The sequence below is a fragment of the Mauremys mutica genome, chromosome 17 (assembly GCF_020497125.1).
Source record: "Mauremys mutica isolate MM-2020 ecotype Southern chromosome 17, ASM2049712v1, whole genome shotgun sequence".
Taxonomy (NCBI): Eukaryota; Metazoa; Chordata; order Testudines; family Geoemydidae; genus Mauremys; species Mauremys mutica.
The window spans coordinates 24,023,642-24,048,359 of NC_059088.1; the positions used below are offsets into that span (position 1 = coordinate 24,023,642).

The 24,718-nt window shown below is 57.5% G+C and overlaps 1 protein-coding gene across 3 annotated transcripts; it reads left to right on the plus strand.

Annotated features, from left to right (window-relative positions):
- The first annotated feature begins 115 nt into the window (after positions 1–115).
- MTMR11 (myotubularin related protein 11) lies at positions 116–23,922 on the plus strand. 3 transcript variants are annotated; one of them, XM_044991165.1, is made up of 17 exons: positions 116–422; positions 5,361–5,433; positions 7,571–7,713; positions 8,008–8,080; positions 8,578–8,720; positions 9,928–10,012; positions 10,150–10,300; positions 11,675–11,762; positions 12,221–12,309; positions 13,052–13,176; positions 13,952–14,018; positions 14,286–14,425; positions 15,659–15,831; positions 17,090–17,260; positions 17,815–18,060; positions 18,406–18,684; positions 20,188–23,922. In XM_044991165.1, exons 1-17 carry the CDS (start codon positions 366–368, stop codon positions 20,260–20,262), a joined length of 2,178 nt encoding a protein of 725 aa, XP_044847100.1. In that variant the 5' UTR covers positions 116–365; the 3' UTR covers positions 20,263–23,922. The 3 variants fall into 3 exon arrangements, with proteins under 3 accessions (XP_044847100.1, XP_044847103.1, XP_044847101.1); XM_044991166.1 differs by having other exon boundaries at positions 118–422; positions 14,286–14,356; XM_044991168.1 differs by lacking the exons at positions 8,578–8,720; positions 9,928–10,012; positions 10,150–10,300 and having other exon boundaries at positions 8,008–8,051.
- Positions 23,923–24,718: the final 796 nt, after the last annotated feature.

The following is a 24,718-nucleotide window of genomic DNA, read 5'->3' on the forward strand; positions in this document are numbered from 1 at the left end:
AGGGCCCGGGCTCCTTTAAGACTGCGGCAGGTTCCAGCCTCTTCTCAGGACCCAGCGGGTCAGTTTCCCCGGGCGAGGGCGGGGGGGACCCGCAGCTGAGCGGAGCCGCCCCCCCCGCCAGCACCTTAGAAGGGCCCACGGGCCCCGCCCCCGCTGCATCCTCCCACCTGGGGCTGCCTCCTGCCGCGGCTGGGAGGCGAGTTTCTCCCGGGCCAGCGCGCACCGGGCACCTCCCCGGCCATGGACTGAGCGCGCTGCCGTCTCCGCCGGGGGCTGGGACTGGCCCCTTCCCTGCTGGGGGGTTCACCCCCCCCCCGTCTCCTCCCCGCTGGGTTTGGTTTTATGGGGCAGCCAGAGACTCGACCATGTTATCGGGCTCCAAAAACTCCTTTAAAATCCAGCAGCACAAGCCGGGCCCTGCGGTGAGTGGAAAGGGGGGAGGGGTTGAAATGCTGGGGGGGGGAGGGAGAGAAGGGTGGCATGCGGGGGGGGGGGGGCTGCACCCATGTGCAGGGGGGGGGCTGAGAGCCTCTGAACCAAACTGGAAACCCTTTAGGATGGAAGGAAAAACTCCTTCAAACCAGGGGGGTGCTGGGGCACCCCCCGTTCCAGCATCGAGGGTGGCGGTATGAAAAAAAGTTTATATGCGGAGTCTCCCACCCTGCCTGGGTCCTGGGGGTGTCTCCAGCCGGGGTTCTGGCGGTTGGAAGCAAAGTGATTTTTGGGGGGCGGGGGGTAGCATTGCCCCCTCCTTTGTTTTGTAGCCTTGGTGTTAAAATTGCAGTGGGGGGGGCTGCAGGGGGGCGCGGCTCCTTTCAGCTCCGTCAAGCCCCCGGGGAGGGTGGGGGGGTGTTTCGTGCTCCTGGCACCCCCCAAGCCCAGCTCCGGGTTTTCCAGCCAGCAGCCCCGCTCCCCATGCGCCTGGCTGGCCGGGCTCGGGTCTTTCCGATGCCAAGCGCCGCGTGTGGCTGGCCGAAACTCGCTCGTTTTTAGCAGGGCTGTTTACACGGTACATTCTGTCCTCGGCTCCGGAGCCCGGGCAGGGGCGCCCCACCCCCTTTCCTGGGACCAGTTTTCGCGCTGTCCACGGCTTCTTGCCAACGGCTCCAAACGGGGTGACCCCCCCCCATTCCTTCTTGACTCCCCAAACCTCCAGCGCGCCACGAGTTCGCGCAGCGCTTCCGTGGGGCTGGAGCGGGTCAGCTGGCAGGGAAAGTTTGCGCATTCCTTGCATAATGCGACGATTGTTTTCCACCGCCGAGCAGAAATATGCTACGGAGGAGCCAAGCGCGCCCTGGCAGGAGAGCCGGCGAGTCTTTAAAGACTCAAACAAGCCTCATTTGTTGTTTGTGTTGCGTGGAGCCTTGGCCCAGGCCCCCCTTCCGTGCTAGGCGCTGGACAAACACAACACAGCCCCTGCCCTGCCCCAAAGAGGTGACAATCTAAGTAGAAGGCAGGTGACCGCAGGTGGAGACAGACACATGGGGGGAGCAAGAGGAGACAGTAAGGAGGGGTGATCATTGCTGTGATTTCAAGGGGGGAGAAAACCACTTTATAAAGGGTGGGGGGGGGAACACCCAGGTCTTGGTTAACCTTTTCAATGCTCTGCACTGGGACTCAGGAGGCCTGGGTTCTTCTGTTCCTGCCTCTGCTGGGTGACCTTGGGCCAGTTGCTTCCCTGCTCTGTGCCTCAGTTTCCCTGCTCTGGGCCTCAGTTTCCCCACTGGTAAAATGGCGGTAATCATACTGACTTCCTTTGAAAGGGCTTTGAGATCTACTCATGGAAAGAGCCAGGGAGTATGAGCTCTGTACTGGTACCTGTCAGTTAGGCCAAGGCTGTTCCCTATCTCGCTAAAGCTCTAGGAATCTATCACTATCCTGTCTGACTGAGCACATCACAGTCTTTAGTGGATTTAGCCTCACAGCCCCCTGTAAGGCAGAGCAGTTATCCCGATGAGGAAATTGAGGCACACAGAGGCCAAGTGATTTGCCCAAGTCTGTGGCTCTGCAGGAAATTCAACCCTAGGAGCTAAACTTCCTAACCCCGCTTCCTCCCATCTGTTGCTCAGTGCTTTAAATAATTTTTTTTGCCACTCCTCTTTGGACTCTCTTCCAGTAGCCCTCATGGTTAGGAAATTTAGCAATTTGCTGCCAGCTGTTCTCCCCACCCCAGGGAGAACCTCGCATGGAATGAATAGCTTGCTGACCCCTAACATTTTGGTTCGCGGCTGGGGGATGTCTCACCTGCTGTCATGGCACAGCTGGGGGCACTGAGCCTCCCATGTGCTCGGTGGCATCACTAACCAGTTACTCAGGGCTGCTCTTTCACACAGTTTTAGTAGCGCGTCAGGTAAGACCGGCCGTGCTGGGTCAGGCCGAAGGTCCATCTAGCCCAGTGTCCTGTCTTCTGACAGTGGCTGGTGCCAGGTACTTCAGAGGGAATGAACTGAACTGGGCAATTAGTGAATGATCCGTCCCCTGTCATCCAGTCCCAGCTTGTGGTAGTCAGAGATTTAGGGACACCCAGAGTGTGGGGTTGCATCTGTGACCCTCTTGGCTAATAGCCATTGATGGACCTAGCCTCCATGAAGGTATCTAATTCTTAACTTTAACCAGAGCTGTTTGCAGTGGCTATGCAGCACAACCCCTAGTAAGGATGTAGTTATTCTATAAAGGGGTCTCTGTAAATGTAGCCGAATAAGCTATGCTGGTATAAACCCCCTTTGCATTGGTATTACTTTACTATTGTAATGTAAATAACAACATGCAGGCTGCAGCATTGGAGAAATGCAGCCACTTCAGGGATGGAGGTTGGTAGCCAACAGCCAAGGGGGACTCCGGTTCAAGGACACGGAAAGAATGTTGTTAAAAAGTCAGATTTAAAAAAAAAAAAAGGCAGGAGAGAAGGGATCAGAGTCCTTCATTCGCCTGGCTGGGGCGCAATACAGGAATATCCAGACTGCTTTGTGCTGCAGCGTATCCCAGGGAAGGGAGCCTGGAGGTAGGTTTGCCCGGATTAGATTTCTACTAGTAAATGTTGATGAACGTCGATTTCTCCATGCGCGCGTGCCACCCAACGAAAAAATCTTTCCATGGCCAATAATCGAAATGTACAGCTAGGCAAAGTAAGAACAACGTTGCTTGAGAATTTATTAGTGTGATTTTTAAGGCTGTTTACGTTGCATATTTTGAGATGTGATGTTGAATTTTTTTTTTTAGTGGCGATAAAGCTTTAACTTTTGGGGGTCTTAGCCCCTGATGTCATTAAACAATTACTGCCTGACCCTCCCCCCCCATTGCCTGAGCCACATAATTTCACACACCTGTGAAAAATTATTGAAAAAAATGGAATTCTGCGAAGAGGTTCTGGGAACAAGGTGCGTGTCCCCGTTCCATGTGTTGGGCTGCAGGTGTTAACAGAGGGGTTGCAGCAGATCTGTCTGCCTCAGGCTGGTTCTTAGCGGCCAGGTGCCGGGCGTTAAAATGCCAGTCGGCACTGACTGGCTCCTCTTTCTGGCAGCCTTAGAAGTGAGGTCAGACCTGATGATCTGGCCTTGCAAGCTACCAGTGGGCCATGGAGACGAAACTCCTCTCTCTGCCCTATAGGGGATCTCTCCAGGATCGGGCTGAGTTGGGTGGGAGTGCGTCTGGGTGCCCACCAAACTTCCTCAGAGATTGCCAAGGTCCCAGGGGCTGTCAGTCTCGTCCCTTTCACCCTGGGGCTGAGGGTGGTAAACGTTTCTGGATTCTACATTTGCAGTGACTTTGACTTGCGCTCTTTTGGGCCCTGAAGGTTGTTTACAGCTGCAAGGAGGTTTCCGGCTCGCTATCTGATCGGGCAGAGGAAGATATTCTGCGGCAGTTCCACTTTGTTTGCTCGCTCTTTGCTTAACAAAAATGCCAGATAATCTTCGGTTGTGGTTTAGGTTTCAGGCAGTTTTGTTCCAGCTAATCTTTCCACTGTGTAGCTGTTCCCTGGTAGCGTGGCACTCAGATCTTACCCTGCGCCCTCAGCTGGCACTAGTGGTCAGGAGACTTTGGCTTGCTGGGGATTAGCCAAACCAGCATAGCCATGTGGCTAGCTGAGAATTGTAGGTTTCAGAAGGGACAGACCACTGTGACCGTCTAGTCCGGCCTCCCATAACACCGGCCAGAGAACTTGCCCAGAATAATTCCTCACCCAGATCTTTTAGAAAAACGCCCCACCCTGATTTAAAAATGGTCAGCGATGGTGCCAGGACTCCTGGGTTCTATTCCCAGCTCTGGGAGAGGAGTGTGGTTTAAGAGAGAGTGTGGATCTATTCCCAGCTCTGTTGTGTGATGTTGGGCAAAATCATTTTAATCTCTTCGTGCCTCAGTTTCCCCATTGGTAAACTGACCTAGAAAGGCGAAGTGATGTACCCAAGGCCCCAGAAGGGAGTCAGAGTTGGAGCTGGGACTAGAACCCAGGAATCCTGGGTCTTGGTCCTGTGCTCAGGCCACCCCCCACCCAAAAGCATCAGATTTTAAAAATATTGTTGCTTGGCCCCATTTAAACAACCACCACCACTGAACAGCCACTCGTGATCTGGGGCACAGGGATGGGAAGTGACTTGCCCAAGGTCACCCAGCAGACTAGTGGCCAAGCAGGAAATAGACCCCTCCAGCTCTCCTGGGCCCCAGTCCGCTGCACTATCCACTAGACCACGCTATCTCTCGTGCATGCCATCACCATTCTGCCGTATGGTTGTGAATGGGAGGGGGCGGAGTTTCCAGGTAAGAGCCACTGCTTGTAGATCCCAGTGTGGCCAGCCCCAAGCATTCAAACAAATAAAAATCACAAGCCCTGTCCCAAAATAATCATGAGATGGGCTTTAAAATCTCCTGATTTTTAAGTCAATGTTTGGTTCCTTGTTCTTTGCCTCCTGGTTTCAAACCCTTTAACGGTCGTGTTTTGGGTTTTTTTTGTTTTGTTTTTTCCTGTAACCACCAGGCCAGGAAACTTCCTTTCATTCAAAAATAAAAGCTGAGATGCTCAGGACTCCAGGAGTTGGGGCTTTAAGAAATATACCCCATAGAATCTCAGAGGCTGGCCACTCTGAGACCCTTGTGACTGGCTGAGCCTTGTGCTGTTGGAGGGGATGGGGTCAGAAGTCAGGATTGCAGATGGGAAGAAATAATTAACTAGCGGCTCGGGTTAAATATTATTTGCTCTGCAGTGCCCTAGTTGGGGGCCCCATTATATGGCCCTAGGCTAAAGAGACCGACCCTGCCCCGGAGACCGTGAAAGATGCCGGCTGGTTCTCCAATGTCGGTGCATTAGCCCGCAGTAAAGAAAGGGTTACATCCAGCTAACAGCGACCTGTTCTCTTTCTTTACAGCTGAGAGGTCCAAAGTCCTCTGACATGAACAGCGGGCGAAACAGGAACTGCCAGGCTTTCCCGTGTATCCCAGGTATCCCCGCTGGCTACGGGGGAGCAGGTGGCTTGTGTTTTGAACCCCCGGTTGAGTTTCCTTGGGGCTTTCACTACGGTTCCAATAATAATCCCTAGCTCCAGTTTAGCGCTTTCACGCTGCAGATCTCAAAGGAGCTCAGTATCCCAATCCCCATTTGATAGGTGGGGACACTGAGGCACAGAGCAGGGCAGTGACTTGCCCCAGAGCTGGGTGTAGAACCCAGGTGTCCTGAGTCGTCACACAGGGCTCTAGCCACTAGGCCGTGCTGCCGCCGAGCACCGGACAGGAGCGGCAGCAGTGGTGTCTCTTCCCTGTTCCTTAGCCGCACGGAGGCGGGCAAGGCTCCCCACTGGCCTGTGCATGTGACACGCTGGTGTCCAGACCTGTGAGCGCCCTGGGCAGGTGGAGGAGCCCTTCCTTCCCTGGCCGCAGCCACTTCACAGCTGTTGCGGCGACTGGGCCTGGCACTGCAGGGTCCAACAGCTGCTGGATCTGCTGTCGGCCCAGGGGTGGGGTGCCAGGACTCCTGGGTTCCCTCCCTGGCTCTGGGAGGGAGGCAGGCCTCCTGGAGTATGATTGGAGAGTAGAGAAGAAGGATGGTCCGCGGGCTTGGACACTAACCGAGAACTGGGTTCAAATCACTGCTGTCCCTGGGCAAGGCCCTTGGCCTCCCTGTGCCTCAGTTTCCCACGTAGACAGTTGGGTTAACAGCACTGCCCTGCCTCCCCGGGGGTGTGCATGACGGCTAATCCATTGAAGGACGAGTGCTCGGATACTACGGAGCTTTAGTATCTTTTATAAAAATCACTGAGCTGGGCCCAGTCCTGATCCCCTTCCTCCTTAAGAGCCTTTTGCTCTTGCTCCTTGTTAGAGGCTTGAAGGGTTAAATCGGGGCTCCGAGCAGCAGCTGTCTGAAGGCATTTTCTGGCTAGGGTAACGAGCTGCAGGCAGTGGCCGGAGCAGGTGCTTTGCTGAATTTGTGACTAGCAAAGAACAGCTACAAAGGCCCCTGTTCCCTCTCCTGCCCAGCGTGAGCGGCAGGGCCCCCGCTCCACCGGCCACGCTGCCTGGGCTGGGGCGGGTCCATGTTTGGCTTTTCTAGCCAGGCTCTTTAGCAGGGGGCTGGGTGCCCGGCGGCTCTGTGATGCCCACACGTGTTGCCGTTGAGGGGTGACGGTGTGGTCTGGTGGGTATAGCAGGGGACCGGGCGCTGGGACTCCTGGGTTCTGCTCCCAGCTCTGGGGTGGGAGTGAGGCCCAGTGGTTAAAGCGGGAAGATGGGAGTCAGGACTCCTGGGTTCTGCTTGTGCTAGAGGGTCACACGGGACACAGCTTCTGCAGGCTGAGCTCATTTTGCACACCAGGGGCTGTTTGCATCCCTTCATTCTCCCCCTCCCCCGCTCCCGGTGTGGACCATCCCATCCCCCGCTATTTCAGGGACTCACTGTAACCTCTGTCTAGGGGCTCTGTGCCCCGCCCCCCATTCCCCGCCCTGCCCCATGCCGGGGGCTCTGTGTGCCCACATGCAAGGATCCTTGGTCAAGAGCACACGCCCGCGCACACACAACCCCCTAGCCGAGGGCCAGCTGTTCTGAGCACAGCCTCCATTTTTCCCTGGGCAGGCGTTCTGTGGGGCAAACCCTTTTCCCCGCAGTTCTGCTTGTCGTCGCTTGTGGGTACGATTCGCTGCCTGATCTGGGGCCTGCTTTGCAGCAGCGCTGAGCCCCAGCCGCTCCAACTGCAGCCCCCTGAGGATCAGGCCTTCGGACCTAGACACCGACAGTTACACCGGCTTGTAGCTGTGGGCACAAAGCCTTCCTGGTCTGGTTATGGCCAGGCTGGATGTCTCATCCTGAAAGGTCCAGATTCTCCTCTGGGGTAAATCCACCTGGTTCTGCTGCAGCCCACAGAGCTCCATCAGTTTACGCCTGGGAAGGATCTGGCCCCTCGGTGTGCTTTTCACCCCTGTGGCATTGCACGCCCCTAGCCCAGTCTCTCGCACGGCTCTGTGTCACTCTCCAGCCAGCCCTGGGCTCCTGCCTCTGGCCCCCTCCTTTCCAGCGCCCGAGGAGCCGGTTTCACTGGTCATTCCAAACCACAGCGTTCTCCCAGCTCACCCTGCCCCCGCCCTGCAGGGGAACACGTCCTGGAAGCGGCAGCTCACGTGAGGAAGATCGTCCGCTCCAGGGATGGCGAAGGATCCATCCTGGGCACACTGTACTGCACCAACCTGAGAGTCGCCTTCGTGCCAGAGCCGGCCCCGGGTGACACGGTGGGGGTGAGTTGGAGGAGGCCTGGTGGGGGCTGGGCAATGGGGGGGGGGGCCTGGCGGGGCCGGGACGATGCCGGCGGCCACTTGAATTGCAGCCCTGATGCTCTCTGGCGAACACCATCCTCCTGGCCCGTCGGAGCCCCTTGGCCGTGGTGCCGGGGTGGGTCCCCGGTGCCGGCCGTGGTGCCGGGGTGGGTCCCCGGTGCCGGCCGTGGTGCCGGGGTGGGTCCCCGGTGCCGGCCGTGGAGCCGGGGTCGGCGAGTGGGGATGGTCTCTGAGCGCTGCTCCTTTCTCGCATAGGCCCCTCGCTGTTCCACTTGCCTGCACAGTGAGCACGACGTGGCCCTGCCCTGCATCGGGAGGCTGGTGGCAGGTAAAGGGGGGCAGGAGGGGCCACCATTCCATTCCACCTAATCAAGCCGTGTCCCCTCCACCGCTGTGACGAGTTTGGCAGCTCTCAGCCCGTGTGGCTCACTGCCTCCGTCCCGGCATCCACCCCCCCCCGGCTGGCACTGTGACCCCCTCATGGGCTGGCCCAGTGGCAGAGAGGCCAAGGCCGGGCCATGGCGAACCAACTGCCCCCTTACCTCCGGGCTGGGCTGGGGCCGTGCCGCCTTGGCGGGGGGTGGCGCAGGAAGACTTGCCCATGGCGTAGGTTGCAGGGCCGCTCTGGGAGTGAGCCGTGTGCTCTCCCCCGGGCTTCCCCATCACCAGGGCAATCCTGATAGGCCGTTGTCAGCTACCCCACCCCCCCCACCCCTCCGGCCCGGAGCAATCTCCATGCAGCTGCCCTGGGGGCCGAGTCTGACGCTGATTGTTGCCTGGCTCCTGGGTCTAAGCCCCCTTCCTCCACCTGGCTTTCCCCTGCAGTGAACAGCGTCACCAAGGCCAAGGTGCTGACGGCCAGCTCTACCCTCAAGTTCATCCCGGAGGAGCTGGTCCTCTACTGCCGGGACTTCCGGGTGCTGCGTTTCCGCTTCCGCGACAGCGGCTTGGAGCCCCGGGCCTGTCAGGTGAGCAGCTGCCATTGCAGACAGGGGCACCCGCCTCGCAGACCCTCCCCGGCCGGCGATTCCCAGGGCCCGGCGGCTCAGGGCTTCGGGACCCTCGGATACGGATGGGCACCTCCAGCGGACTGGCTCTGAGCTGGACCCGCTTGGGACTCGGGCTGGGCTGCTCTGTGTGTTGCCTGGGTGGGAGGATGGGGCCCTCAGGACTGTTTGACCCCTTGGTGTGGGGTCTGGTGGATTAGCACAGGACTCGGTGCCAGGAATCCTGGGTTCAGTTCCTAGCACCAGGAGGGGAGTGGGATGAAGCCGTGTAGGGGGAGGCGAGGTCCTATTCCGGGCCTGCCGCTGACTCGGGGCGGGGATGTCCACACTGCTCAGCGCAGGTAGGCAGACTCGTGCTAGCCCCGCTTGAGCTCCCGTGCTGAAGACAGCAGCGGGGGCGTTGCGGCCGGAGGGCGGCTCACAGCCGGGGGCTGGGCGGGCTTGGACTCCGGCGACTAGCCCGGGCCCCAGCGTCCACATGGCTGTTTACAGCCCGCTTATGAGTGTCTCCCCAGGCCGGGAGCGGCACCGCCCAGCTGCAGGGCAGATCCAGCCTGCGTGACCTGGAGCACGATGCTTCGTTTCTTCCTTCTTTCCCGAGGTCCGTGGATTCCTGAGGAATCTACCTCCCGCAGGGGTCAGAGCCGCAGAACCCTGGGCAAGGCAAACCGCACCCTTCCCTCCCCGACCCCTGTCTAGCCATCCTCTGATGCCCTGAAACACCCAGCGTCCCCGGCTATCCTCTCTGCCTTAGCTGGGACCCGCCAGCAGCTGCTCCCATTGACTTCACTGGGGGTTGTCAGCTCGGCACCTTTGAAAACCCAGCTTGTCACGCCCTGCCCAGGAGAGAAGCCCCGAGCGGCCACGTTCAGATTCAAAGCTTGGGGCGGGGTTTCCGCTCCAGCGGGGCTGGCCGGGGTCCCGTCACGACCCTTCTGTTCAGCTGTCTGGCTCAGCGATGGGCCTGCAGCGGCAGTGACTTGCGCTGGCTATTTGTCCTGGGCTACAAATCTCCGTGGGTCAGTGCTGCAAGCGCTGCCCTGTTGGAGGCCTTCCTGGATCCCCATCCTGGCAACATACCCTGTGCCCTCCCATTGGCACTCTGCCCACAGCCCCAGACTCCTTGAAGGTCCCCTGCCGAGGTGCCCCCATTGCTGCTGTTTTCCAGGTGACGCTGGCCATCGTGCAGGCTCAGGAGAGCAGCAGCGCCAGCGCGGGGAAGTGGTACGACACTGGTGCTATAAGGAACCTGGGTAAGTGGCATCTCCGCTGGGCGTGTAGCTCTATCCCCCAGGCCCTGGCAGCTTGAGGGGCCCATCCCTGGGGTGGCAGGACCCACAAGGCGCTACCCGGCTCGTCCCTGACAGCCATCCCTCCTGTGCGGCTTCAGAGAACGCCTGGCTGAGCACGGAGGAGTCGTCGTCGTCCCCCCCGACGCTGCTCTTCGAGAGGCCCTGTGACTGGGAGAAGGAGCTGAGGCGGCTCGGGGCTGCTGGCTGGAGGGTCAGCCCCGTCAATGAGCGCTTCGACATGGCCACCAGGTAAAGCGCGGCCCAGCTGCCAGTCATCGTCCGTCTCCCCCCCTTCCCCCGGCATGGAGGAGTCGGGGGGTGAGTTAGATCCTCGTGGATAGCTCTGACCCTGGCCCACAGCATGGGAGCGTGTTACAGCCAGAGGCGGCGGAAGCGCCCTAAAAATGGGGGGGGCAGAGGTGCCTAAACTGTGGCCCTATCCCCTCCCATGCCATCCTGCCCATTCCCCTGCCCTTGTGCTGCCAGTTCCCCCCCCCCCAAGGCCCCGCCCCGTGCTCGCTCCTCTCCCCCATCACTCGCCCTTACGGCTGGTAAAAAGTGGGAGGGCCCTGCCCCCCCCCAGCGCCCGTGGTCACAGCCCCTTCGGGTGCGCTCCAGTAATTGCTACGGGAATGCCCTCGGACCCCCTTTTTTCAGCGGGTTCGGTGCTCAGCCCTCGGCTACAGTCCCAGGTCCGTATCGATGGCCCCCTACCGGATTGAGCATAACCAGGGGCATGTGGCTTCCTCTGTTCGAACCATGTTTCGCTCCCGAAGGCAGGGATGGTTGGGGGCGAGAAGTCAAAATCTCAAACGTTTCCTGAACTGGAAAAACTTTGTTTCCTTCCGATTTCAGCCCTTTAACATTTTTGTTTTACTCTCATTCGCTCAAGTTTCTAAACGAAACGGGGCTTTGAACCGGAAAACTGGAATTCCTCATCTCGCAAATATCAAAATGAAACATCTTGACAACTTTGGAGTTTTCCCCCCGAATGATTTTGATTCACAAAATGAGCCAAAACTAACCACCTTTCATGCGGAAAGCTCCGGGTTTCGACAAACCGACGCTTTCTGGGGAAAATCCTTTGGCTGTCAAATTCCTGAGAGCTGGAAGGCCTCTCCGGGGAGAGCTGCTGGGAGCTCTCTTCTAGCACGTGTGGGAGGGACGCTGGCTGTGGGCCAGCAGACCCTGAGTTCTCTTCTCCGTCTGTGCGTGTTAACGTGGAATGGATCCGCGGAAGTCTTGTGAGTTGGGGGGGTGGCAGGTACCCTGCCTACAATCCGGCATTTGGGAATGGCCTTGTAATAGGGAGATCTGCCTCCTTTTAAGGGCCAGGGGCCATCTAGCCCTGTCTGAATATCAGACCTGGTGAGGAAGGGCAGGTGATTCCTATCAAGGTCTGAGAGTGCTCGAAGGGGGAGCTGTGGGAAGGAGGCAGGTGCCGGAGTAATGGGGTGGGAGAGGCCTCGAGGTCCCCCATCCCACTTTGGTTGTAAGGTTTGTGTGCAGCACCTGAACAGGCTTGGGGCGAGGCGGGAGTGCTGCCCGGGCTGGGGAGATGGGCCGGCAGCCCTCCGCACATGCTCTGAGCCGGTTCCCTTCCAACTCCGCTTCCTCCCGCAGCCTCCCCAAGTACCTCTGGGTCCCCAGCAGGCTCCTGGACAACGAGCTCAAGAGGGCCTTCGGCCACTTCAACGCGAGGCGCATCCCGGTGAGCGTCTCCTGCCCCGGGAGCAGGCTGTGAGCTGCCGCCTTGGGCAGGGGAGGGCGGTTCCTAACAGCCTCACCAGGTTCTGGGGATGGGGCAACCACTGGGGGGTGCCGTGGGAGGGTGGGGTTCTTACTGAGGCAGGGGCGCATTTGGCCAGCAGGGTGGAATAAGGTGTGAGACCCTCCCCCCGCCACACACCAGGCTGGGTTCCCTGCGGCCGGTGCCCTATGAAGCTGGCCACCTATCAATGGGTGACTACACCACTCCTGTACCAGCCAGGGAGGGAAGGCTGAGGAGGGAGGGTCTCCACCAGGTTGTTTGGTGGGGGTGTATCACAGAGCCAGTTAGGGGAAGGCAGGTCCCTGGAGCTGGGGGGAGAGGAGGAAGGTGGAAGACAAGGCCCCAGGGCGTGGGGCCAGTGGAGTTTCATTTCGTTCCGTTTCCCTTTGTCTCCCCAGAGGCTGTGCTGGCATCACCCGGGAGGCAGCGACCTGCTGAGAGCCGCCGGCTTTCACGCCGATTCAGACCCCGAGAAGGAAGACGTGAGGTACGAGGATGTGGGAATGGGGCTGCGCTGCTCCAGCCTGGGAGCTCAGGGGAGCTGGGGTGGAAGACTCCCAAGGAAAACTCAGTAGAAGCAGCAAAGAGTCCTGTGGCACCTTATAGACTAACAAACGTTTTGCAGCATGAGCTTTCGTGGGTGAATACCCACTTCTTCAGATGAATACCCACTTCGGCATCTGAAGAAGTGGGTATTCACCCACGAAAGCTCATGCTGCAAAACGTTTGTTAGTCTATAAGGTGCCACAGGACTCTTTGCTGCTTCTACAGAACCAGACTAACACGGCTACCCCTCTGATAAGGAAAACTCAGCTGCTCTCCCCTTAGTCAGTGCTGACCCCAAAGCCCCAGTGTGGCACTAGGGGGTGCTGTGCTGCAGGGAGCTGGGTGGGTGATGTAATGGGGGTGCTGTCCCCTCATAGCCGGTGCTGACCCCAAAGCCCCAGTGCGGCACTAGGGGGTGCTGTGCTGCAGGGAGCTGGGTGGGTGGTGTGATAGGGGGTGCTGTCCCCTCATAGCCGGTGCTGACCCCAAAGCCCCAGTGCGGCACTAGGGGGCGCTGTGCTGCAGGGAGCTGGGTGGGTCATGTAATGGGGGTGCTGTCCCCTCATAGCCGGTGCTGACCCCAAAGCCCCAGTGTGGCACTAGGGGGCGCTGTGCTGCAGGGCTCCATAACCCAGACCAAAGCAGTGATTCCACCTCCCCGGCGCGGCTGCGTTTCTGCACAGGTCTGTGGAAGCGCTGATGCTCGCCGGCCACGCCCAGTGCGTGATAGTGGAGACAGCCGCCGACCTGCCCAGCCCTGCAGAGATCCAGCTCTCTTACCTCAAACTTCGGGCCCTCTGCCTTCCTGGTGAGACCTAGCCTCGGTCCCGGAGCTGAGATCCCTTCTCAATAGGAGTCGCTCGCCTGCGAATCCCAGACAGCAACTAACCAGCTCTTCAGCTGGGAGAACCTGGGCAATCTGGATTGGATCCCACTTGGAAATCATGGGCCCGTTATCACTAGTTTGTATCTGATGCACCTGTGCTGGATTTCCAGTTTCCCCTCTGTTGCTCGAGGTGCTTGTCTAGATCCACCGTTGTCATAGTGTCTCGATGCTCTGGGTTATATCCTCCCAATCCCCCGGCAGGTGGGGAGGTATTAGCCCTGCTTTAGAGGGGGAAAGGGAGGCACAGGGAATTGCATGATTTGCCTAGGCCGATACTGTAACCCCAAGGCCGTCACTCCCCTCCTGGAAGCAGCTGGCTGTTTGACGCAAGGAAGCCAGGGCTCCACGAAGCCAGAGCACAGCTCAGCACTGGCCGAGAGGCAGATGGGACTGGAGGGTCTCTTCCTTGTCCTCTCTCTGGGACAATTCCTGACCTGCCACAGAAAGGGCAGCCCAAAGGGACTGAGGAGACCTGGGTTCTGTTCCCATCTCTGCCACAGACTCCATCTGATCTGGGTCAAGTCACTTTACCTCCTCTGTGCCTCATTTTCCCCATCTGACCGGGGATAATCATCCGCTCCCTGCCAAGGGGGTGGTGAGGATTAAAACCCAGTAATGATAACATGGCGCGATGCGGAGGGAGGCCGGATAAATCCCTCAGCAGCCAAGGTAGTAATTCGGCGTGGCCTCCTTTCAGACTCCTCTGTGGCCGATGAGAAGTGGCTCTCTGCCCTGGAGGGGACGCGCTGGCTGGAGCACGTCAGGTGAGAGCTGCCCCCCTATACGCTGACACCTTAAATCCAGGCACATGAGCCCTACAGAACATCTGGCAGGTGGGTGGGGCTGGGTAACCACCATGCCTCTGTTGGGAGCTGTCCCCAGCCGGGGGGAGTGGAGCTCCTTGGGGGGAGTGGCTTGCAGGACCGTGCCTGGCTGGATGAATTTCAGATGGTGCTGGGGGGTGAGGGGGTCCTTTGCTTCCCATTGTCTGCAGGGTCTTCGTTGTCAGTAATGACCCCCTCTCCTTGCAGGGCTTGTGTGAGGAAAGCGTGCGAGGTGGCCGCCCTGCTGGCAGAGAGGTCCCGCTCCATCATGCTGCAAGGTAGAGTCAGTCGTTCCCTCCTCTGGCCCAGGCACAGGCTGGATGCCCTGAGGCTGGGCCAGGTGTGCGGTGAGAGGGGAATAAGCAACTGGGGTGAGCTCCTGGGTACAGGCTCTGTGATGCCTCCTGGGAGTACCCAGGGCTGGGAGGCACCTCGCTACTACCTGTCCTTTGCGTGAGGCAGGCTTGTCTCCCCGACCCCACCAGTCACAGGCAATGCAAGCACTCCCCTCTAGTCCTAGGTCGTGTGGGCCCTGCTGTCGCTCTGTTGGCTAGCGATCGGCACACCGAGCATCTCCGTGGAGGGTCCAGCCCTGGTGCACTGGCCACTGGCAGCATTCACCGACTCGCAGCTCCCAAAGAAGCAGCACACCCCGACTTCCCAGTTCCCACTCAGATCACCACTCAGCACTTAGATCTGCTTCTGGTGAAACCGAGGCTGGGTTTCCATGGCCAAGCCCAGAGATGCAAGGAGTAGCAAATGGCAGTAAACAAATGGTTACACCTCACAGCAGGCATTCTAGAGCGCCCCCGAATTAACCAAGTCCTCTCCTGTCTCCTAGAGCAATGCTCACCCCAAATCCTTGCAGCACTTTACAGCCGGGGTCCAGCTTGGCTCCTAGGTGAAGGACCCAGTGCCGTTTCTTTGCATCCCCAAGATATGTCAGCCCCACCCTTTGTCAGACACCTCCCCTCCCCCCACTGTTTGTTTCCTCTTGTAGATTTCACAGTTTCTCATTTCCTCACTGGCTCAATATGCAAATAGGTCTCCAACCTGTCGCATACAATACACGGTAGCCAAACGGTCAGGCAGGGAGATAAGTGTCTGTTACCTCCTGGTGACCTGCCTTAAGTCCAAGACTTTAAGAACATAATTTTCAGATCCCTAACGCCCTAAATATTATCCATCCACCCAGTTCGCAATTAGTGTAAAGGCCAGTGGGTGACTGGTTCTTGGTAGAGACCTCACATGTCACCCTTGGGTGAACTATTGTGCGTATATCTGATCCCTGGGAAACCCTATGCAACCCCTGTGCCCTCTGCCTGTTGGCACCAAGGGGTGCCTGGATTACAGGCTCCATGCTGGCCACTGGGCGGGCTGACTGGCTCTGGGAATCGGGGACAGATAGAGGATCATTGGGTGGGTCCCAATCCAGATCCTTGTGGGACATCACCAGAGCTACTGCCGATCAGCCTGGGCGTTGGCAGCTGCAGCAGAGAGGTCTGTGCACAGTGGAGCCATGATGCTCCTCTTGACCCCTAGCCGAGGTCCCTCATGGTCTGTACCCTTCCCCCTCGCAGAGTCAGACGACCGGGATCTGAACTGCCTGCTGGCCTCCCTCGTCCAGGTCCTGTGGGATCCCCATGCCCGTACCCAGTCTGGGTTCCAGAGCCTGCTGCAGAAGGAGTGGGTGGTGGCAGGGCACCCTTTCCTCCAGCGCCTCAACCTCCTCCGGGACAACGACCGCGAGGAGGTGAGTCTCAGAGCACGCGCAGCTCCGGCTTGATGCCCGACTGCGTTGGCCAGACGGGGGGCACTCGAGAGCGACGGGAGTTCTACCAGCCTGGCCCAGGTGGCACCGGGGTGTCGAATAATCTCCCGGCATGTGGGCTCTGCTCCGAGCACAGCTGGCTGGGAGCGTGGCTGGATGGCCGTGCAAAACCGAGAGGGTTCCCTGGACTGACGGTTGCCTTCCCTCCTCTGCCTTGGGCCGGTGGGACACCTGACTCAGAAAGCGGCTCTGATCCAAGCATTCCCAGCGTCTGCCCTGCCCAAGCACCCTGGGCTCTGGATTTCCCTCTGCCACCAGTCATGTCGGAATCTGTTATGGTGGGGCTGGGACCAGGGGGCTGGGTGGGAGCAACTGGCTGTGGAGGCAGCAGCTGGGAAGGCGCGGGGATGGCTGGGTGGGGATCGGCGGTAGCTGCGGCGTCAGAACCAAACCCAAGCGACCCCTCTAGGCTTTGTCCAGTGGGAGACTTCGTTTTCTTGGCTCAGGTTCCACTGTTGTGGTGGGGACCTCTGCTGGGCAGTCTGTGAATGACACCGGTACCGGCCCACGCTGGATTCTGGTGCTGTTTGAAGCTTTTGCATGGGGATTGTTTGGGCTCTTGCCGAAAGACGCACTCTAGCTCAGCCGCGAGCTAACGGGCTCGGTGGAGGAGTCGCTGGGCGACGTTCTCTGGTTACTGCTGGACAGAAGTTGGCTGAGATGGCCTGGTGCTTCCGTGCTAGCCTGGATGTTCTGGATTCCTTGGTCTGATTTCCCCGCTGTGCTGTCGGCTCCCTCTCTCTACCACAGTTCCTCATTCGTCCGATGGGATAAGGGCCCTGCTCCACTTCCCGGGAGCTGTGGGGATAAATGCCCTGGAGATGGCGAGGCGCCCAGATGCTAAGGAGCCGGAGATGGAACACAGGTCGTTTGCTCTGTGTGGGGGCAGGGCCTGAGCTCAGATCCCCAGGGCAGGTTGTTCAAGCTGCCCCGGTCAATCGCAGTGTTGCCGTGAGCAGTTTGACGGTATTTCCTTTCTGGGTAAATCTCTGCAGCTTTGCTGCACGGCTGGTCAGCAGCTGCTACTTTCCACCCCAGAGGCAGCTGCTTTTCAGTGGTGGGAGAGCGATCGCTGTGCAGTGTTGCTGCAGGTTGTTTCGGGAGCTGCTCTGTCCCATCCTAGAGTTGGCTGCATTTTTGCTGTTTCCTCAGGGAGGTACTTTTTTCCCCTCTGTCTTAGTCTCCGGTGTTTCTGCTTTTCCTGGACTGCGTGTGGCAGCTGCTCCAGCAGTTCCCAGCATCCTTTGAGTTCACAGAGACATACCTGGTGGCCCTCCATGACAGCAGCTACATACCCTTCTTCAGCACCTTCCTGTTTAACTGCCAGTGGGAGAGAGATCGCAGGAATCAGGTGGGTCCAGCATGGAGCCTCCCAGCTACAATGAAACACTCGGCTGCTCCGCAATCACTGCCCCAAGCACTATCCTACCACGGGTGGAGAACGGGAAAATCCGGTGCCGTGGTTAATGCAACTCCTGGGTTCTGTTCCCAGCTGGGAGAGTGAGGTGTATGGCCTAGAACAGGCAGCTGGAGGACAGGACTCCTGGGTTCTATTCCCAGCTCTGGGAGGGAGCACAGCCTAATGGTTAGAGCAGGAGACAAGACTCCTGAATTCTTCTATTCCTGGCTCAGTGCCTGACCTCAGGTGAGTCAACTCTCTCTCTTCTTTGTGCCTCAGTTTCCCCACCCATCAAACAGGGTGGGGCTCGTGCTTCTCTTCCACCTCTGTGAAGCACTTTGAGATCCTCAGTGCATAACAGTCCCCTCAAAAGGCCCGCTCCTGGCACAGCCTCAGTGGGATATGGAGTGCAGCCTCTCGTGCGGGTGTGGGGGAGCGAAGGGATATGGATGTGCATTCGCTGTTCCTTGTGGTGACACCTCTCACGCTCCCTGTCCATCCCTCAGCACCGTGCCTCCAACCAGATCTACGCGCCCGTCAACGGCTGGCGGGAGCCCCCTCCCCTGGAGATCCTGCAGAAGGGTGGCCGCCTGGCGAAGGAGAGAGGGGGCCCCTACTTGCCCACCATCTGGGACTGGGCGCTGCGCTACACCACCCAGCAGAGGGCGCAGTTCAGAAATCCAGCCTATGCCAGGGGCAGCGGCAGCACCACTGTTCCAAATGGCAAATCTGCCCCACTAGGGGGCGATAAGGTGAGTGCGCTGGGCTCCAAACACACGGGGGTGGGGGGTACGAGGAGCAATTTTGGGGGCAGGGAGTGTTGCCTGGCGGTCACGCCATGGGGCTGTAGGAGTCAGGACAGCTGGGTTTTCTTGAGGGCTGCGAGGCCTTTCTGAGCCTCAGTTTACTTTTCCTGTGTCATTAGTGGAGCTGGCAATAGAACCCAGGAGTCCTGAAGCCCCCAGTCCACACTCTCTCCTAGGCAGGTTCACTAAAGCATCCTGCTGTGGGTGAAGCACGTTTTCCCCACCCTGTTTTGCTGCTGGGTTTTACTGTCGTGGATTTTTCCCCCACCACCACCATCTCTCTCCCTCCAGCTGGAAGCTGCCTTGTCTGGGAACGGCACCATGTACCTGTTTGCCAAGGGGGCCCTCTCGCCGCAGACCCACCTCTTCCCCTGGAAGAACGGCTCGCTTTCCAAAAAGGGCTGGCGGCGGGCTCAGTCCTCGGAGAGCCTCAGCGAACAGGACCGGTCCTTGAGAAGCAGTCCCAGCGGCTGCCCCCTGCAGTCTGAGGGGCTGCTACTTCCTGCCTCTGTGGGCCCCCTGATCCGGCTCTGGAGAAGGTGTTACCTGCGGGGGAGCCAGGAAGTTCAGGTAACGCCAGCACCGGGGACATTAGCAGACAGGGTGGCTGTGGGGTTAAGGCTCTGAGCTGGGACCTAGGAGCCACTTCTCTGCTCTACCGCAGACTCCTTGTGCGTCCCACTGCTATTGATTGGAGCAGCATAGCCTAGCAGATAGAGCACTGGCCTGGGACTCGGGCGATCTGGGGGCTGTTCCTGGCTCTGCCACTGATTCTCTAGGTCATCTTGGGCTAGTCATCTAGTTTCTCTGTGCCTCAGTTCCCGTGTGTAAAATGGGGATAATCCTGCCCTGCTTCGGGGTCTGATACCACAGTGATGGGTGTACGATTAAAAACTGTAGATTAGTAGCAAATTACCTCTCTGTCGAATCCGGGTGTGGGGACAGGCCAAGGATGGTAATGAAGATATACTTTGTGTATCCCCTGTAGGTAGTTCAGTATTAATACCCCCTTGTGCAGAGGGGTAAACTGAGGCAAAGTGAAGGTGGCACAAGTCAGTTGCAAGAGAACCCAGGAGTCCTGATTCCCGTATTAATTCTTGTTACGATGGCACCTGGAGAGCAGAGCCCTGTTGTGCTAGGTGCCATCCGAACAGATAATAGAGAGGGTCCCTACAAAACAGAGCTGGGCCCAGGTTTTTTGATCCAGGGAGGCTGCAGCTGACCCAGCTGGGGGTGGGGCATAGGTACACAAACATCGAAGAGCCCCACATGAGAAACCTCTGGAAAGAGGGACCCATAAATAAGTGGTTGATGATGCCCTGTCACTTTCGGTTTCCTTAAAAAGATTGTGATTAGAAACAGACTTCCCCGGCTGAGCCTCTAGAGCACTGCTGCACACTGGCCATTCGCGAACTACTGAGGTGCTCCCTCTCCCAGCACAGCCTGCCGAGAGCATCGAAACGTTTCCTGGACATAGGCGTTAGAACGTAGCACGGCTCTCTGGGGGGCAGGGGAACGTGGCTCTGGTTTGGCCACTGGCATGGCTTAGCTCTCATTAGTGATCTCAATCCGCCTGAGCCGGAAGACTCAAAATCCCCAGCAGCTGGCCAGTGGGCTTGTGCCAGGCCTGGCTGTTCCGGTGATTTGTGTAAAATACTTTGTCTGTATGGGAAAGTCCCAGGGCTGGAACAGCTGGAGGGGCATTGGCCGAGCTGGGTGTACAGGGGGGATCCGCAGGCCTGGGATAGCAGCATCTGCTGCAGGTCAGGATAGACAGGTATTGGTGGGTCTGCGCCAGGCACCCAGCCTGCAACAGGATGGAGGGGCAGGAGCAGAGCCGTGTTAGCTGCCCGGGTTGTTCCAGCCGGGGCTGCCTTGGGTTAGGATGCAGAGCTGTAGGGGGAGCCAGTCGGGTCCCCCCAAGCCCTTGCACTATTCCCGAGTCTCTCGCTCGCCTGGTCACCAGCTCTAGGGCCTGCAACTCAGGCCTAGCCGCTGCACGTGCTCCCGGTGTGGCCTCAGCCAGCCCTGAGCCGCCCTGACTGTCTGTCTGTCTCTGACTCTCCCCATCAGCGTGGCCTCTTTGCCTCCACGCTCGCTGAACTCGCGGAGGAGCTGGACCTGCTTCGAGAGCGGCTGGGTGACTGACAGGCGAGGGGACCTGCTAGGGTGCCTCACCATGACAGCACGCGGAACCCTTCTCGCCAGCCCCCTGAAGGCGAAACGCCGCGAAGACTGGATGGCCTTGCGTCCCTGCTGCCATGCTGGAGATGGGAGAGCGCCCCGGGCAGAACTGGATCTGGCCGCTGGGCCAGCGGACCAAGGGCGGGGACCTCAACAGACTCTGGGCCCTGCTGTTCCTCCTGCCGCGGGGAGCTGCCCGTCCTGTGGCTGCAGGAAAGGGAACCGGGCAACCCCGTCCATCCAAAGGGCTCACTCCCACTCACACAGCTCAGAGTGGTGGGTGCCCAGATAACCCTGGCTCCTCCCAAGTGCTACCTCCTCAAAATTGGGCCCGATCCCAGAGCCCCCACCCGGCCCTGAGTCTGGCTAAGCCCCCCCCACCCCAATCTGGGTGTTTGGCCGGGGTTCGGATGGTGGGTTCTGGATGGGAACCGAACAACTCCAGTGTTCTCTAGCGCCGCTCGGCAAAACCTACAGAGTAGGGTTCTGTTACTGCAGGGTTCGGGGCAGGCACTCCAGGGTACTGGGTCCAACCGCTTTTGCTGCTGCTCCATCTGAGTTGTCTCTGTCTCCGTCTCCGTTCTCTGATCTTTCATGCACCTTCACCCTCCTCGCTCCCCCAGGGTGACTTACTCAGCTGATAAGGCTGGCTCATTCGCGTACCTCCCCCAGAGGGGCGGCATGTGGGTGGAAGGGCAGGCGAGGATTAACCTGCCGCTGCCCATGCTGTACCCATCCCCTGGGTTCTTGCTGGCCTCTGATCTCCAGCACTGTCAGTCTGGCACCCGTCCCTGAGCGGCAACTCTGCAAAGCTTGTAACCCCCTGCCTGGATTCCCCAACTGACCCTTTCTATCGAGGCTTTTGAAGCGGGAGGGGAGGGGAAAATAATTGAATCTTTCAGAAGGGGGGTGGGAAAAGGGGGAGCAAGAGAACCCCATCCTCAGTAGATTACGGGGAGCCCTCCCGAGCTCCCATCTCCGGGCAGGGCTACGCTACAGACTTGCATCGGCAGCAGCGCTGTAGCGCTGCTGGTGAAGACATTCTAAGCCTACAGCGAGCTCTCCCATCAGCCGCAGGGCGGGTTAAGGTCGGTATAACGACGTTGCTCAGGGATGTGAAAAATCCACCCCCCTGAGCGACGTAGTTAGAGCAGTGTGTGGAATGTAGACCTGGCCTCTGATCCGAAAGCTGCCGTGCGGCGCCAGAGCCGGATGCACTTGGCGCTGTCCTGCTAGCAATGTGCTGGGGCGGGTCTTTGAGGCAGTGGGCATGTCCCGGCGCTAGGTACTTACTGTGCTACCTCCAGAGCTTGCTTTCTAAGCCTTGGAGTTCAGGTCTCGACGGGAGAGTCCCTGGAGGGCGGGATTGTCGGGATCTGGAGCTTAGGAACTCTGTTGGCTGAACAATATACCCAGCTGTGCCTCTTCCAGTCATCTGGGCAGCATGCAAGTTGCAGGCGGCTGGTAATGGCAATTTTGGTAACGGGTGGTCCCGGGAGCCTCTGTCCTCCGTTACTACCCTCGAACAATGGCAATTCTGCTCTCAGTAGATTGGACCAAGCTGCTCAGTAGTTTCTCTTACAGCGTGTTTCCAGCACAAGCTTAGGGGGGTACTGGTGCAGGGGTGGGAGCCTCTCCTATCTGCCATCACGGCAGACCTAGGTCAGGTTACCACCTGATGTCTCTGAGGAAGGGATTGGTGGGTCGCAGCCAGGTCCCCATTAAACAAGCATCTGTGTCCCCCAAGCTCCGTCGTCTTTCCTGCTCTGTGGCTCCCATCTTGATACATGCAATGGAGTGGGAATGGGCCTTGTTCTCAACTTTCCCAGTGCTCCTTGTACATGGAGCCTCAGCCCTGGGTTATGGGGCTGGGGTTAGGGGGAGGGCAGTTTGCCTGGGCTGTACCCAGCCTAGGGGCTTTCAGTTTCCAGGGCTACCCCCCTGGCATCTCTCTCGAGCTTGGTGGGGAGAAAAAGCTGAAGGCCACCCGGCCCAGTCATGGGCTGCTTGTCGCCTTAAGTCAGGGTTGTCGTTGCTTTTGTGCTTTAAACCTGAATTGAAAAGTGGATGCTGTAGATCGTGGGCCCTGCATTTCAGGGAACTGGGCTTGCCATCTGAGCTCCAGCTTTTCAGGGGCCTGACTCACAACCCGGTCACCCATCACTCCTTCCGCTTCATAGCCAGCCTTCTTGGGCTGAGACTTTCATCTCCGAGTGGGATCTGGAACCCAATCTCCCTCCTCACCCTGCCGAATTCACATCCAATTAGTTAACTTCACCAGCCCTGCTTGGGCATTAAAATCAACAGGAGTCTTTCTGTTGGCCCTAATGGGCATTGGATTCAGGCCCTTGTGAGGGGGATGGAGGAAACCCTTTGATGGGAGACTTGCTGCATCTTTCAGGTACCTACAGATGCATGACTGCTGTACCCAGATGGCATCATGCTACTTTGTCAGTGTTTATGGACACTGGGGTTTGCACAGTTCCTGTATGCTACTTCTTTTCTGCCCTGAGATTTGAGTGCCTACTTTGTATATCTGTCTAACAACAATGAGGAATAACAAAGATTATTTTTATTGGCATTTGTAATATAATCTCTCGGGGCGATATTAGAGATGTTTGTTTTTTGTTGAAAAATTTATATTTTATATTAAAGAAAAAAAAGCTCTGGTTCTAACATTTAGTAACTCACAGGAAATGGGTTATTGTATAAGCTAAAATGTTTAGACAAAACTGGACGATACATTTTTATGTGTGTTTCTCTCTCTCTCTCTCTCTCTCTCTCTCTCACACACACACCCACACACAGAGGGATTGGAAGCCGCCAAATTCCAGGGTGGATTAGAACAGTTGTAGGGGTAGGGCTACCCTGTAATCCAAGTATTGCAGCACGGGTAGACATGCCGGCATGGCTAAGAATAGCAGTGTAGATGTGGTGGCACGTGTCAGTGTGGACTGTACGGGGACCCTGGGTATGTGGGCTAGCAATGCATCTACTTGGCAATTTTGAGCCATGCGTGTGCAGATAAAGCTAGTGCAGGTATGTCTTCCCATGCACTAATCACACCTAGGATTGCAGGATAGACCTACCCATGCTGCATGTGTTACAGCAGAGGGTCTAATCCAGCTGTGATCTTAGTTTACGAAATTGGTACTGTTCTCTGCGAAACTCTGGAATTGTTGGGGTAAGAGTCCTAGAACTTTAGGACTTTCAGGCCCTGGGAAAGAACCAGGACTGTCATCTGATGGAGTATGAACAAAGTACTTCCTCCAGAACAGCCTCATTTCTTTTTACGGGCAAGGTTTCAAGAGCGGGAGGCTCTGGACTTTCCTTGGAAGAGTCCTTTTCCTGCTGGTTACTCCTTTATAATAACTTGGATGTTTTTTTTGTTTTTTGTTTTTTTTGTTGTTGTGTGTTTAAATCTTAGTGCTAATAGCACATATACATAGAAGTATTTTGGAGACCAGAACGTTAGGATAACTTGGTGCAGATCACACATTCCCGGTGGCATGAGGCATGAGTTAAGTGGAAATCCAAACAAGGGCATTTTTTTTTCTATTCTGTATATTTTTGTAGTGACATTTCTATTTAAGAGCTCATTAAAGTGCAGTATTTTTAAATGCAGAGTGGCTGGCTGTGAGTTGAATGGTATGCGCTAGTTAAACTAACAGTTGGCGGGGAGAGGGCGTTAGATCCTAGAATCATAGGGTGACACTCTAGCCTGTGTTCTGCAGAAGGGCAGACTAGATTATCCTACGAGGCCCTTGTGCTTTTAAAATGTATGAATCTAGGAGTTGAGATTGTCTTCTATAAACTAATCATATAAGAGCTAGTGCTTATAAGGTGCTTCATAGTAGTGGATCTCAAAGGAAGACAGTAATAATATCCCCATTTTACATATGGGGAAACTGAGGCACAGTAGAGCAGTGATTTGCCTAAGGTCACACAACAAGCCAGTGGCAGGACCAGGACTAGAACCCAGATTTCTTGAATCCTTGTTCAGGGCTCTCTCTCACCTGGCTTACGAGGAAGCAGCATGGTCAGCATCCTAGCACCTGAACCTATGAGGCAGGAGAGCCGGGACCTATTTGTACCTCTGCCAATGACTGTGCACAAGATACTTCATTGCCATGTGCCTCAATTCCCCCATATGTAGGATCAGAATACTGATGAGGTCGCTATGTAAAGCACTACTGGGAAACCGTTACCTCTCAAAGAGCAGTAAGATCCTTCCCTGAGCAGGCCTGACTCCTAGATGCAAAAGGACTCGCTCCCTAATGAAGGTGCAGACAGGGGCCTGGTTACGCTCAGCAGGACCATAAAGCACCATGGAACAGCTGACTGCTTGCTCCAGGCATCGATCATGGGGGGCCTGTGCCTCGCTCTTCTTGACCCTGGTCAGAGTGGGACAAACCCCCTT

Bases quoted from the DNA above. Each gene is read 5' to 3' on its own strand.
- MTMR11 (XM_044991165.1), top strand. From the start codon at position 366: ATGTTATCGGGCTCCAAAAACTCCTTTAAAATCCAGCAGCACAAGCCG. The intron at 8,721-9,927 runs GTGAGCAGCTGC...GCTGTTTTCCAG, and splicing joins TGGAGCCCCGGGCCTGTCAG to GTGACGCTGGCCATCGTGCA. The intron at 14,426-15,658 runs GTGAGAGGGGAA...TCCCCCTCGCAG, and splicing joins GAGGCTGGGCCAGGTGTGCG to AGTCAGACGACCGGGATCTG.